Here is a 16,210-nt window from a genome sequence, read left to right on the forward strand (position 1 = left end):
TTATATATGGTTATGGGTATTGTTTTTATGTATCAGGTTACATTTGTTATATTTTGCACTAATAAGGATATCACAAACCACAAATGCAACACATCCTTTTGGGCTACTTGTAAAGTTTCTCATATTAGAAGGCTGTTGTTGACTGCCAATGGTCTTATGATACATGTTCCCTAAGGACACCACATCATTGTTGTGACAGTACACAGGAGACTCAGACATCACCAAGAGGGGAGAAGAACATAACCATAAAACCAGAACTTACAAGTATATACAGTAAATAACTCTGCATTGCTGCTCTATTCCTTCGCCATCATTTCATATCCCTCTCCCAACAATATATCACATTCTCTATTACCTTACTTACGGCACTACATTTCAATCTTTAATATTCACCATCTTGTCTATTGTTACTTTTATCAGATGTTCTGAAACCCTTTCAGGCACAGCTATTCATCATACGCCTAATACTTATTATACCGCGTTAAAGGGGGCTGTTCATCAAAGAATAATATTTAGAAGCGATCAAGCATTGTATAAAGCATCAAAAGAATTCATTCTTATGTCACCAATCCACTGCAATTCAGGGATCTGCCAGGGGTGGGATTCACACTTTTAATAACAGTCTCTGGTAAGCATTTGTAGACGAAAGAAACCATTTACAGGGTGGCCACGTCCCTTTTGATGTGAATATGGAGACATGTAAGCACAATATAGCAGCCTCCCTTAGGTACCTCCTGTCCCCCACATTAATGTTTCCCTTATGTAAATATTGCCCCTAATGTTCCTTGATACCCCTTATGTTAATATGCCTCAATAACGTCCTGATGCCCCAAATATAAATATTTCCTCTAATGTCTTTTGATGCCCCCAATAATTAATATGGTGGATACTCTCCTTTAATAAAAAGCCACACACACTAATGTCCACTGATAACCACTTATATTAATGTACCTTCCTGATTTCCTGTGATGTCCCCCTTAATTAAATATCCCCAGTGCCCTCTGATTTCTCTCTATATTATTATTTCCCCACTGTCCTCTAACTTCCCCTCCAATGTACCCTGATGCCCTTTGTTTTACTATTCTTCCAATGTCTCTTGATGCCCCCATTTTATCCCACCAATTTCCTCTAATGTTCCCAGCATCCCCTAATAAAGTTTGTACTCACCTACCCCAGGTCCCACATGCAGCTACAGTCACTTATTCAAGACTGTAAACTAAAAGGAGTCAGAACCACCATTAGGACAAAGGATTTCTAGCACAGATATTTCCGCTATGTTCCTGGCACATTATAAGCCACCGGCCTACAAGTCGAACAGTGTAATGTTAGGAGGCCAGGTTTCTGCTGTCTCTTAGTTCTTCCACTAGCCCCTTCTTCTTGCACCTGGGATAACATCCCAATATGAACGTGTGACCTCTGCAGCCAATCACCACTAGGTTTGTGTAATATAAACTATCTACTTACTATCTCAACACAGACATGTGACCACTGCAGCCAATAACTGGCTACTGTAGATCACTGCTATGGACAGTGATTGACTTCAGTGGTCTAACGTCCATGTCGGGATGTCATTACTACAAATCAAGATACAGACATTGGTGGAAACCTCAGGAAGATGCAAAGCTAAATGAGTGGGAACTTAAGTGAGTAGGAATTGTTTTTTAATTATATAACATAATGAGCTTTTTCTAAACAGATTTCCTTAAGATCCAGACAGATTGTCCCGAAAGGAAAAAATAACATATTTTATGTTATTGGATATTTATTGTATCTTTACTGCATTCTAATATCTATACTGAAGAATAACTCTTGAATAATGAAATAATATGTTCATCTTTGCTTTTATCATGTATATGTGCTTTCATTTTGTTAAAACACTGCATATAAAAAATATTGCACTTTATTAACATATAACCAACATTAAATGTAAAGATAACTTATTCTCATTTCATAGAGCATGTAATTCTGGACCAAAAAATAAATAAATAAATTCTCTAAAATTTCTGCCACTAGGTGTCTCCCTTTTGATAATTTGCACTTCACTCCTTGTTGCCAACCAAGGTCTATTCATAAATACATTAGGTAGTCAATGGTGAGAAGGAGGGGGGGTTCTATTCTGCCTCCACACAGTGAATGGACAATAGAACAGAACCTATGTCTGAAAGCTGCTTGCTCAGTGCGAAGGTCTGATTATTCTGCAAATCTCACAGCTTGCAATGCTAAATAAAGTCTTGTATAAACGTGTGTCTACTTCTGGCTGCTTATGTAATTACAGATGGGATATTATTCTCAGACACAAACAACTTTCCTGTCTGTGCTCATAGAGGGGTTTTTTTGTGTTTTAGCTGCCTGCCTGTGTGTATTTACCATTTGTTTCCCCTGTATTTACAGTCCAGTGCTCCTGGATCACCTATACAGTATTATGGCCACTTGGGCTTTTCTCGGCTATTTATTTACTATTGTACAGTTACTTTCCATAGAATTACATACTGTATATATGATGAAGCCAGTAATATCAGTAATGGATGGGGGAAGGGCAGACTCTTCCTTATTTGCCACACCCACAGCGACAAATGCAAATTGTAGTAGTCATAAGATTATTATTGTTATTATCAGCAGAAAAACTGATAGGACATCATATATGAAGACTTAAATAGCTATAGAACAGACTGCCCAGCAAGACGCTGCAGATATTTAAATTTTTCATGAAATCTCAGATACCTTTTAAATAAATGCTGTGCTATAAAATAACTCGTATCCTCTCTTGTACAGTTTATTCATTTCAAGTACATTGCTAGAAATGAAAGTGCAACAGTCTTATTTGATATTTTATCCTCCAAACCTGATCTGAAACGGGGATTACAAGTACCTGTAATCCGTACTGTACTAGCCTATTTGCAAGATGTTCTAGCTCTCTGTTAATGTTACAGGAAAATAGTCATTGAGTATTCTTAGCAAAATAATTTGTCTATTGTTACTTTGCAAAAATCCCTTTGTTACACAATATATATAAAAAAAATATAAATAGAATATAAAAATATTGAAAATATACCTTTGATGATGTTTTTGCTAAGATATCTTGAAGTTCCATAATTTTTTGCACTAGTCCGTGGAAGTCATTGCATGTTGGACACGCTATAATAATAAACATTAAAATGTCAGGTTATCTTGAACCAGAATTTATTCTTCTAGAAAACATGAATGAGATAGGTTTGTATACATACTGCGATTAAGATCAGGACACTGGGAAATAAAGCCTTGTGGCATGGTAACGATTTGTAGATCTTGCATGATCCCCTGTGGATAAGGACATAAAGTGTAAATATTTTGCCTCATGGTATGCTACTTTGTACAAAGGAATCTGTCATGTACAATATTTTTCCCATGAAATCAATGTTCAACTTTGTAACTCAGCCCAATTAAGATATCAGCAGCACCTTAAAGAAAGCTGCTTAGAAGTTATATAACATGGCTTGCTTTTCCCTCAAGGGTCTATCTGTATTGATTTCTTCTTTATAATGAATTCAAGACAGGAAACTTGATGGAAATTAATTAGTACCAGCACAAGTAATGTACATTACGGATAAAAATAGAAAATCCGAAGAATTAGAGAAATAATAAGGCGTATTCTCAACATCTGGCCTTGTAGGGTTTTCTTTATCCTTCTTACTATACCCTATTTGTATACTATGATATAATCACATTTTTTGTTAAGGTGAAAAGAGATTCAGTCAGCCCATTATAAAGAAAAGTCATGTAATAAAACACACTAGATATATCAGGCACTATAAACCATTTGTATTAGTGCTACATGGTTCAGTCCCACTGTGTAAAGATACCAGCAAAATATGAAAGATGGTCTTAATGTGTCCTAGGTTGTTTGCTGTTTAGACATGGCTAATAAAGTTACGTTTTAGGGTATATACAGTATATATTTGATTCGCTTGGATTATAACCTTTTCAGTGTAATTGTCATCTCAGATAAGAGACTGCTAACAGCTGATGAGAAAAAACTATATGGAAAATAACAAGTGTAACTCTTTTCTTAGGCCCTTTATATTTTTGTCTAAAGAGTCCATCATTTTTAGATATCTGTCAACCAAAAGCCTATGCCTTCTAACTTGGCCAAGTGTACATGCTTTTACTGAAAGAGAAGAGTGAGGTATTAGCGTATCTTTCATGGCAACACAAAATCTGGCCAGGCATGTTGACATCTATCCTGTCCATTCATTCTTTCCCCTGACCTCCGCCATAACGGTACAGCTGGAAGACCCTAATAAATATCAGATCGTTAACCGGTTTCAAACAAATTGGAACATGGTTTAAATGACACTTAAATAATAAAATTGCACCTTAAGTGTCTCCCAACATTTATATTTTCATTTGATCCCTCCCTGCCTTGCTACACATATCCATACACTGACTATATATAGTCAGCTTCACAGCCCACACCTATACCACTAACATTACTGCAGATACAAAGTGAAAATCATTCGCAATGAAATGGTAATATAGTGAGGAATTTGGAAAACCTAAAAACTGATATAGGTCACTAGATCCTTTCCTGTGACTGCTTATTGGTCTCAGAGGTCACATGTGGTGCTAGGCTTCCGGTGGTGACTCCACAGCGTTCTGGACCAGACAACAGAAGCGGACACTGGAGTGCTGGGGACAGGTGAGGGGGCGTTCACACTTGTACCCCTGTCTCCCTGTGTCAGTCTGCTGGGTTTTCGTCCTATTCCCCAGAGAAACTGGATAGGGGACGGTCCGTTTTAAAACCCATTGATTTGAATGAATGGCTTTTAATACTGACCGCCGAAAAACCGCCCCCTATCCAGTTTCTGACACAGGGTGCACAGTGGCACAAGTGTGAATGCCCACTGAGTATGTTTTTTTCTTATGCTTCCCCTTCCCTGACCGTAGGTTCTGAAATCTGTGGATAACCCCTATAATGGCTTTTATTACTGAAAAATATATGCAGAAATATTTCTGATAAAAAAGAAAATATTCAATGACAAGCAAATCAGGTCGACCTGCTAGAGATCAGGCTGAAATTAATGGATAGTGTGGGAGATCTTATTTTCATCGCTCTACAACACACAAGGCGGATGAATCACTTATTTCTGTTTGTCTTTCCCAAGAGTAATGGAACAGAATTCAAAGAGGGCACGCACTGAATAATGGTGTAAGGGATAATCTGTTTCAGTATTGTCTTGGTTTTAATCCTGTGTATTACACCCAAAATAACACCAGTCAATATTAAACAACAAGAAAACATTGGTTGTCTTTTATAATTATAATAATTCAATTTACCGGAATCACTAAATGCATTGTCCGCTGCCAAGGAGCTGCTATAGGCAGTTGCTGCCAAGGAGCTGTGGCTAGTGCCAGGTCCAGCGCCAGCAAACACTCTGGACTCAGCCAGTCTCGAAAGATGTCCTGAAGCCACACTTTTCTACTCCATTCATGCCCATATTATTGAGGCGACATAATTGATAAAATTAAGATAAAGGATCTTTTCCTTAGACATTTCTTTTTTGTGTGAATGTCACCTATTAGATATTTCAGTGATTAAAGTAATATAGAACAAGGATTGGTCTTTTCCAGCATACAGCAACACATACCTTAAAATAACCATGTGCATTGTTTCTTTGTCCAACCCATAAAGTTGTCCCAGATGGAATATCTATGTACGGCTTTTCCACAATTCTTTCATAAATTCTATTAAGCAAAATACACATTTTATTTTTTGGACCTGTTGCAATACATTTTTGAAAGAAATCATTAGGTGTACCGTGTTAAATAAATTACATGTTGTACACATTGTAGGACAGTCTACATAATGGATGTATTAAGTATATATGTATGGTGGAAATGGACATAGCTATGAAAAGGTCTTGATATTTCAGATATACTGAACTTTTGACATTTTAAAAGTCTAAACTCTATTAATATATACGTGAATGTCTTTGATCATATACTGTAATATCTAATATCAATTACTTCAAAATAAAAAACGATTGCTCCCTTGTGTGTAGTCATACAGAATAGATACTTACTTGTTACAATCCACATGTAAAACCAGATGAGAAGAGCTGATTGCCAAGGAAAATCTATGCCATTTATCATCTGCCAAAATATATGGAAAAACTTCTGTCTGCGATCGATGACTCCCTGAGCGGTAATGCAATCTGACTTCATTTCGATGTCCACTACTTTCAAGCTCAAGATACCTGTATGTCAAAGAATAATATAAAATATAGAACAGGAAGGTAATCAAACCAAATAAATAGAAAATCATGTGTCACAGTTGCTAGCGATTCCATTATATACAGTATGTTGTGACAGTCACTGTTTTTATCACACACTGCGAGTCTAACCATTGCTATTGAAATGACATCTTGAACTTGTTAATATTTTCATTTAATTTATATGTATTTACAGTTTGGTAACATATTAATAAAGAAAACCAATAAAATACAATCAAGAAATAAAAACATAGCAATTGGATCATTAAAATATTTGGAAACAAATGCACAGCCCTATACAATGGCATTAGAGATGAGCGAGTAGGTATTCGATCGAATATTACGGTATTTGAAATACTCGTACTCAATCGAGTACCACTCGCTATTCGAATGGAAAAGTTCGATGCTACACAGTTGACCAATCAACACTGGTTCTTCTCCTACCTTTAGAAGTCTTCTCCGCGCAGCTTTCCCGCGGTGTCTTCCGCTTGTAGTGCGGGCATGCGCAGTCGGCTCTGCCCAGGCCCGATGCCTGGCAGAGTGAATTCAGAGCCAGAAGATGCCGCGGGGACGCTGCACGGAGAAGACTTCTCGGAGGATCCAGCCTGACCCTCACTCGTCGACTATTGGTCAATGCATTGCTATGAGAAAAAGTCAGCTCCCGCATAACGCAAGCTGACAGGGATCCCGCCTAGCATATAATGGGCTGCCACGAGATAGAGCCCGAAAGAGCTGTTTGAGTAACATTCCTACCTAAATAAAGCTAATTCCTAGCTAACCCTGCCAGTACATCTATCCCTGTCTCATAGTCACATAGTTGTAAAAGAAAAAATATCCTTGTACCGTGTTAGCCAGGGGATATGAAATGAAACAAATTTTTTTGAGAGAAGTCCTCAGTAGTTGATACCTTTTTTAATGGCTAACTTAAAAAGTTTTTTGATGACATATCAAGCTTTCGAGTAACATAGTTCACAGTCTCATATGAACCGAATCTGAAATCCACCATTCGTATAAAGTGGAGGTCACCTGATTTAGCCAGCCAATTACTTTTTCTGATTTTTTTTCGATGCATACGTTTCACTACTTCCTATCCCACCTCCCCTGCACAGTTATTGGTTATTGAGAGTCCTTAGTAGCTCTTAGTAGTTTATACCTTTTTTTAATGGCTAGCAAAAATGATAACAGATTGCAAGGTTTCGAGACTACTAGGTCCCTTCAATAGGCTGGTATAACACAATATCTGAAGGCAAGCACATTTATCCAGGAATACAGTGTTTGATGCACAATTGATGGAAACAGTACAAGCAAATAAATAGATAAGGTCAAAAAATTATCAGCTCACAGAAAGGTTCACTGAGTTTATGATACCTTTGATTAGTGATGTGGTGTCTAATTGTTGTAAAAGGACATAAAACCAAGTGAGAGATTTAACTCCCCCTTGGAGTGTGCCAAAGGTCATCATGAGTTTATATTCCCACACCCTTCTATCTTTTTTGCTTTTGAAATTCCCTCTTAGTACCAGGATCTTCATGTCATGGATGATATTATGATTTTGATTGCAGAAGTGTTTTTGCACAGGGAGGTCCATTCTCTGCTCTGTGATCGTGTAACGGTGCGAGTTCATCCTCATCCTGTGTCTTGCCTGTCTCCCCTATGTACAGGCCACCCGTAGGACATTTGTTTCATAATATTAAATATACCACATTAGGTGTGCTGCAGGTGAAGGTACCTGGGATCTTGTAGTCTTGATTAGAATTGGGGATCTTTATTTTGTCAGTACTCAGTATGTGCTGGCAAGTTTTGCACTTTTTGTGTCTGCACATAAATGTTCCGGTTGTAGTTGGAGGTGACAGTGAGCATCTAACAATCACATTCCTGAGATTAGGTGGCTGTCTGTAGCACAGGAGAGGGAGGTCTAGAAATATAGATTTTAAATGGACGTCTTTTTGCAATAGTGGATGTAGTTTGCGTGTGATTCCTCTCAATATTTCCAGGTGTGGGTTGTACGTGATGTACAGGGGCTCCCGATTGTTTTCCTGTTTGGTATTGTATTTTAATAAATCCGATCTAGGTATTCTGGTGGCCCTGGCTATTTGGTTTTCAACTGTTCTTGGATGATAACCCTGCTGCAGGATTGTATTTTTGAGGTCACCAAGGTGTTTGTCCATATCTACAGGGTCTGAAGATATGCAATTGTATCTGATAGCCTGGCAGTAGACAATGGAGTTCTTTATATGTTTGGGATGAAAGCTATCCCATCTTAGGTAGGTAGGGCTGTCAATTGGCTTCACAGCGATGTCTGAATTTGGTTGTTCTGTATCTTGATGACTGTGTCCAGGAAGTTTATTTCAGTGAAGGAGTAATTGAGTGTCAGGTTGATGGTGGGATGGAACTGGTTGAAATGTTCATGGAAGGTTTTTAGCTGTTGCAATTTAGGATGCATATAGAAAGTCTCTGTCCTTGGACTTGCTGGTATGAGGCTACTTAGGTTTTTGGCTCCATCAGACAGGTCTGAACAACAGCTGAAAACCTTGCATGAACATTTCAACAAGTTCCATCCCACCATCAACCTGACACTCAATTACTCCTTCACTGAAATAAACTTCCTGGACACAGTCATCAAGATAGAGAGAAACAAAATTGAGACATCGCTGTATCGGAAGCTGACTGACCGCCCTACATACCTAAGATGGGATAGCTTTCACCCCAAACACATAAAGAACTCCATTGTCTACAGCCAGGCTATCAGATACAATTTTGGAGGGACATACACACACACTGATGAGCAAAAGGGTAACAATGTTTTGAACTTTTGCCTTTCAGGCTCCATATCTCATCATCCACTACAACATCGAACACGAGACTACCATCATTTTATAGACAATCATAATCAAGTTCCAAGTGATCAGGCATATGATCACATGTAGATAATACAACAAATGATCAGCACTCAAAAAATAAATCTAGACTAAATCCTTACCTTTTTTTTATTTATTTTTGGAGGGCTGTTCAATTGTTGTATTATCTATCTATCTAGAAAAGAAAAAATTTAATGCAGCACCGTACTATTCCAGAGGTGGGTGCAAATCCAAGAGGGATACGGCCACTTTCCCAAGTTGCATATAAAAGACAAAACCAACATTACTCCAGAGATCAAAAGAAAAACAGTATTTTATTCCAAGATGCAACATTTAATTTCCTAAGCTAGAGAAAGGTTCCAGCCTAGAAACCGAAACGTCATATCTTGGAATAAAGCACCAATTTTCTTTTGATCTCTGGAATGCTGTCGATTTTGTCTTTTATATCTATCTACGAGCAAGAATATTTTTTTACATACTAATGTCAAGGATGAAATAAACAAGTAATAAAACAGAACAAAAAAAACTCCATTAACTTGACAGGAAATAAATAATTTATTCTGATGCCAATGTTCCTTCACAGAAGAAATAATAAGGCAAGGGCACAACATGTTTTGTAATAGCGTGGTGGACGTGGGTGGATAAGTGTCCATATGGTATTAGCATGTTAACCAGCAAAAATTCAGCAACTAGTATCCTTGGAGATTTGATAGCTAAAACGGAGATATTTTGTGTACATTTAGCAAAGCATCTACCACGTCTTATGAAGTGGTACATCAGTGCCTACAGTACAATGATTTAACATCATTCTTTTCTACTCTATATGTAACATAATCTGAACATTTTTACATAAAGTCTTAATTAGTGTTTATGGCTAGGTTATGACTACTGTAAGGTTTGGTTCACATCTACATTCAGTAATCAGTTCGGGAAGTCCGCATGAGGACCCCCGAATAGACTACCAAACGAATTGACAAGCGGTGAGCAGTGAAAGCAAACAGACCCTATAAACTATAATGGGGTCCGTGTGTTTTCCACCCGATGTCCACACGAGTCATGCGGACAGGAAAGTAGATCATGAAGTACTTTTCTGTCCGCATGTTTCGTGCACACCGTGCAGAAAGCACACTGACCCCATTATATCCTATGGGGTCCATGTGCTTTCATAAGCTCACTGCTTGCCAATGCGTTCGGTATTCCGTTTGAGGTGGGTCCCCATGTGGACTCCCTAAACGGATTAACGGACACAGATGTGAACCAGGCCTAAGATAGCTTACAGTATATGATAGCAAGATTAAGCACACTGTGTAAAAATCAGCATGCAGAGTTAAATACAATGGTGATTTAATTATTTGAGGGAATAAGAGGGCATTATACTATGTGGGGGGTTCACTAAGGGGGCATTATACTTCAGGTGGTACTGCCAAAAAGGACTAAGCAATATTATGGAGAAAATGGCTTGTATCTATTATATATTGGCAAGTTCTGCATTTTATTATAGAAAAATGATGTATTTTTTTCCCACTTGAAAACAACAAACTATACTTATCTCGTTTCCTGTGTCTGTCTCCTTATAATATAAACTGCCTAAATTTCAATCCTCCACCTCCTCCTAACATCCTGCACGTAAGCTAGCTATCCTCCCACAGTAACAGAGATGAAAAACATCCAGTAATTGGAAAACATGATGTACGTTGATGCTGTGGGCTACTGCAATTAAAGACTTCAAGTTTTTCCGAAGATATTTTGAACATGAAAGTCTATTAAATAGGAAATCTCACTTCGCACCTTCAAGGATATGCTGGAAAAATTAACGTGCATTTATAATATCTTTGATAAAAACTGTAAAGTTCTATTTTTTATCTATGCATATTAGAAATAACAAAAATCTTGTTTAAAAAGAATGTTTCACAGGAAAATCTAGTCCAATATGTAAGCAGCATTTTATTGAGCAGGAGAAGCTGAGCAAACTGATACATAGTTTTGTTAGAAAAACTCCAGTATAACTTCATTCCAGTAGTTTATCCATTTACTCTTCTGCTCATTCTGGGCTTAGCTTTCAAGTGGGTGGTCCTATTCAGTGACTGACAGCCTTCCATATACGATATGTCTGACAGATCACTCACTGGATTATTAACCCCCGTTCCTGACATACTCTGTAATAGTATGGCGGATTCGAGTGTTTACGTATAGCGGCCTCCACCATTTTGGCGAGGATCGCTGGCGCCCGAAACAAGATATGACATCGGCAATCCATTACCATGACAGCTGGGAGCCTATTGAAGTGAGCGTATTACAACTACCGATATTTTGTAATGCGTTGCAACGCATTAGCATTGTAAGGCATCGCATTACTGATCAGACCCCCTGGGAGGATCTAATAAATACAATTTTAAAAAAAATATATTATATATATATATATATATATATATATATATATATATATATATATATATATATATTCTTGAGTATAAGCCTAGTTTTTCAACACAATATTTGTGCTGAAAAAGCCCCCCCTCGGCTTATACTCGAGTCAAGCAAGAAATAAAAAAAAAATTTTTTTTATTTTTTTGGGGGGAGAGGGGTCTATGACCAGCCGCAATACTAATGTATAGAATCTCCCATAAAATAGTGGGGGAAAAAAAATAAATATAAAAAAAATAAAATAAGTAAAAGTTCTAAATCACTCCTTTCCCTAGAATACATATAAAAGTAGAAAATTACTGTGAAACACGTACACATTAGGTATCTTTGAGTATGAAAGTGCCCGGTCTACTGAATATAGGGTATCTGCAGTGCTCCTGTTCCGTCAGGAAGGGGTTAATAGGAGCACAGCAGATACACTATATTCAGCCAGGCTGAATTCCAAGTGGGGGGGAAAAAAAACCCAGTCCTCAAGCTCAGGGAATGGGCAGACAGACAACCAAAACAACCCCTCCCCTTTCTCAGCACCCAGCAACTACTGCACCCAAAAACTCCGACCATTTTAATTTTTGACATTTTCCAGTAGCTGCTGCATTTCCCCCCTCGGTTTATACTCGAGTCAATAAGTTTTCCCAGTTTTTTGTGGTAAAATTAGGGGCCTCGGCTTATATTCGGGTCGGCTTATACGGTATATACATATATATATATTAAAAATTCAAATTAAAAAAAAAAACATTATGAAACACATTAGGTATCCTTGTTTGCAAAAGCAACTGGTCTACAAGCTTGTATACAAAATATTTTTCCTGTACGGTGAAAGCTGTAGTAGGGAGAAAAAAAATGCCGAACCGCCATTTTTTTTTTTGCCGTTTAGCTTTGTCCTACGCATATTCCTACGAATATGGCAGCTTTAAGAAATAAAAAAATAAAAAAATTCTATAACTATATATAATTTGGTAACCCTGGAATTGTACCAAAATATAGAATACAGGTAACATGTAATTTTATTCTCCACAGTAAACCTTGTAAAAATGAAGCCCATAAGAAAGTCGCACAAATGCACTTTTTCTCCAATTCCATCCCATTGAGAATTTTTCTGGCTTCCCAGTATATTGTACAGAATAATAAATGGCACCATTATGAAGACAAACATTATAATTGAATAAATACAAGTTATGTTGAAATTTTTGTCTTCACTCCCTTAGTACACAAATAACTCGCAGATCCAGCAGGTCATAAGTGGTGAATCTCCTCCCAAAAAATTACACAGACTACTTAGAGGAACGTTTATCCATCTATAGTTCTTAGTATCTGTTAAAAGGTGCTGTTAACTAAAAGGTTTTCTCTACCCCAACCATTTCCAAGCAATAAGTGCAGTTAGTTTTGGTGCCTGATATGCTATTTAGGTTCTGTACTGTCAGGTGGGCCATGTCAGGCAGGGGGCATGATTCAGACCTCCAAGCAGAGGCAGACAGTGTCAGAGCTCATAATCACACTTCTTGTCTGACAACACCCACCTAACAATACAAAGCCTAAATAGCACATCAGGCACCAAAATTAACTGTATTGATTGCTTGGGAATGGTGGGGGCTAGAGAAAAAATTTCAACCAAATCAGTGGAGCAGCAGCTAATAAATGATGCAAAGAGCTGGACTTGGCAAAGGTGGTGAAAAGTCATTTTTTATGAATCTGTAGTCCATTGCGGAATTCTTGCTTTTAGTTTTTCATCAATATATAATGTTAGATACAGTCTACCTGAATCTAGTGTCATGTGATGTTAGGGAATACACCTCAGTGCTATTCTCTGTTTTACAATCTTGCTAAATAATATATTTACACTAGGGTTAAATCAATGCAACAATAGTTACAATTTCCATTACTAACACCACTAACTATAACACTATAGGTGATACTTCCCCAACATATTACACAGACTACTCATGGATCAGCAGTCCAACATGGACATCTTCCTTTTATTTTTTCCCTTCAACCTATAGTGTTAGATATAGTCTTTCAGAGGATAACAAGGTATTTCCAGGCCATGTAAGTCCAGAATCAAAAATGACAAAGTATGGTATTTATTAATTTAATAAATATGTGCACTTTTATATCCTTCATATCAATAAAGTCACATCTATAATGATATTTATTATGCAAATACAATACAGTATCAATTTATCAGTTCACTGGATTGTGGCAGTGGGCTTGAGCATCTAAATCTGGTAAGGCTAGGTTCACTCCTGCTCCCATTTTCCACCTGGGAATTTCCACCTGCATTTTCTGCCCTTTCCAGGCGGAAAGTGGGCGGAAAGCCGGCAGACCTCATTATTGTCTATAGGCTCTGCATATTTCCAAAGAGATTTTCTTTTTTAAGCTGATTAGCTTTCAGTTCAGGGGTCTCCAAACTGACCCCAAGAACAGAGACCGAACACAAGTGTTAACCTAGCATAAGTTTGCATTCTTCTAATAAAAATCAGATGCACAGATTGTAAGCAGGATTCTACCATAGGTTAACCAGTATCTTACTCGACATTTGTCTTGATATATTACGTATGAAGTTTATCTCAATAGGTAAAAAATAAAGAAAATATGCCCATGTCATTGTCATATCGGAGTACTTACAATAGTACCATCCACAAACTACATAGAAGGGAAAAGGGTATGGGATTATTCAGAACAGTGTTTACCTAACAGATAATAAAACATATATACATATTTATTTAACTGTAGCAAGTAAATTATTCTAACATGTCTACAAGTTTACCATGAATTAAGATACACCATTTTACACTTTATTTTCGCAGATCTGTAGTGTATACAGAATTCTAAAGCTTAGAGACCAACTGTTGCTAAAACTCCTGTAGCACTAAACATATTCAATATTCTATAGGAATATAATATGCAATTATGTTTAGTATGATAAATAAATTGTAAGTGTAACAAGCAACATAGGTTGGTAACTGTATACACAAATCTTCTGTATACCAGACATGTGAAGTAGTGAGATTATTGTTTGGAAACAAAATGAAAAACAGTGTTAAATTCATTTCCTAAGCCATTATAAAAGTAAAGAATAATAGAATAGGAATTCCTTGGCATACTTCAATAAATTACAGCCCTCTAAAACACAAGAGGAAATGTGCCTTTAAGGAGGCAGAACAAGTCTTATTTAAAGTGTGTTTTATTTTTAGGAAGCAGCAGGATTAATAATGAAGAATGTTCGTCAGTCTGCCAAAATTGGTTTTCTAAGAATTGCAAACCCCCTATTTGTACTCACAAAAAGTAAACAAACTAAAAAGCTTTCAAATATACTTTGTGGGGAACTGTTCAGGTAGATGCTCGGTAGTAGTGCAGGAAACAGGGACACAGACTCTGGGTTGCACACAGGTTCAGGCTTTATTTACTTGCAGTGCATTAATTGCCCTTGCAAAGGTACAAATGAACAAAAGAAAACCCTTCTCGGCTGAGAACTAAACTAAACACAAACAAATTTTTCCCTGTCTATACAGAAACCTGGCTACCAGACTCCCACCTTGGCAACAACAACAACGGGTGGGATAGCACCTGCTTTGTATGTTCAGTCTGAACAGGTTAGCTCTGTCAGTGTGGTGCCACACTTCCCAGTCTTCACACACAGACTATTATCAGGCCTTAATTAGTCAGCTGACCTCCCTGGTGTGGGTCTTTACCAAACACACTTTAGCTGCCTGGCTGGAATATACCTGTCCTCCCAGACCACACCCTTCACTCTCTCACAACTTGTATAACCAATAGTGTCCCCTCAATGTGTTGTGGTCCTGTTATGTCTCTCGAATATACTGCAGTGATATTTATGTCATGTGACTGAACCATTCTTCAGTGCCACATCATGATCATTCTATCTTTTTCTAACAGAGATGATCATCAGTTCTGGTGGGCTGATGTGTACTTTTAGGATGGGCCGGGCCACCTCCGCTGTGCTGCGCGGAGGCTCTCAGTCAACTCTATGTCCTGCGCTGGAATGTCGCAGCGGCTCCTGTTGCAGGGTAGGCCAGAAGCCTCTGCTTAAGTTTGCGGAGGTTCCGGTTTCCCTCTAGTGGTGGGTCAGGAGTTATTTGTTTCATTGCGGCATCAGCTCCCTAGCGATTTTCTCCCTGCCTGTCTGTTGTCTCTGTTAATCCTGAACACTCTGCATGTATATGACCCGGCTTGCTTTACAGACCTCTCCTTCAGGATCTCCTGATTTGGCATCTTTCTGACCTCCTGTGCATGAACTTTGGCTTTTCCCTGACCTCCCTTATCTGGATCCTGATTTGGATTTTCTGCAAACCTCCTGTGTATGACCCAGTGCTCCTGACTATGCTTCTGCCTCTTCCTTCTGCTACTATGTGTTCTCCTGTGAACCGACTTGGCTTGATTCCTCTGGAACCTGCTTGACTTCCCTGACTTACCAACCTGCCCTGTATGTCCATGCGGACCTGCTCTCCTGAACTTCATCCACTGAGGTGAGTGTTTGGGTTTTTCTGGGTCCTCCTTACTTGGGGTTCACTGGGTGTGCAGCTCTCTCAGGGCAGCTGCGGATCTGGGCCCCAACTCCAGGTCCAACTCCACCATCAGGAGCTCTGGCGAAGAATTCCGGGACCTGGTTCCGCTCGGGTTAGGAGAGCATAATACACTCAGGACTGTTTTTGTATCGTTGCA

The 16,210-nt window shown here is 38.2% G+C and overlaps 1 protein-coding gene across 1 annotated transcript in view; it reads right to left on the reverse strand.

The window, feature by feature from the left end:
• Nucleotides 1–16,210, reverse strand: part of NELL2 (neural EGFL like 2) — a 218,757-nt gene that overhangs the window by 143,743 nt on the left and 58,804 nt on the right. The window contains exons 4-7 of the mRNA XM_075274344.1: nucleotides 6,060–6,233; nucleotides 5,625–5,721; nucleotides 3,225–3,297; nucleotides 3,053–3,135 (exon numbers count right to left, since the gene is read on the reverse strand). Coding sequence (XP_075130445.1) covers nucleotides 3,053–3,135; nucleotides 3,225–3,297; nucleotides 5,625–5,721; nucleotides 6,060–6,233 — 427 coding nt within the window. The remainder of the gene's footprint in view (nucleotides 1–3,052; nucleotides 3,136–3,224; nucleotides 3,298–5,624; nucleotides 5,722–6,059; nucleotides 6,234–16,210) is intronic.

This window comes from Leptodactylus fuscus, chromosome 5 (assembly GCF_031893055.1).
Source record: "Leptodactylus fuscus isolate aLepFus1 chromosome 5, aLepFus1.hap2, whole genome shotgun sequence".
Classification (NCBI taxonomy): Eukaryota; Metazoa; Chordata; class Amphibia; order Anura; family Leptodactylidae; genus Leptodactylus; species Leptodactylus fuscus.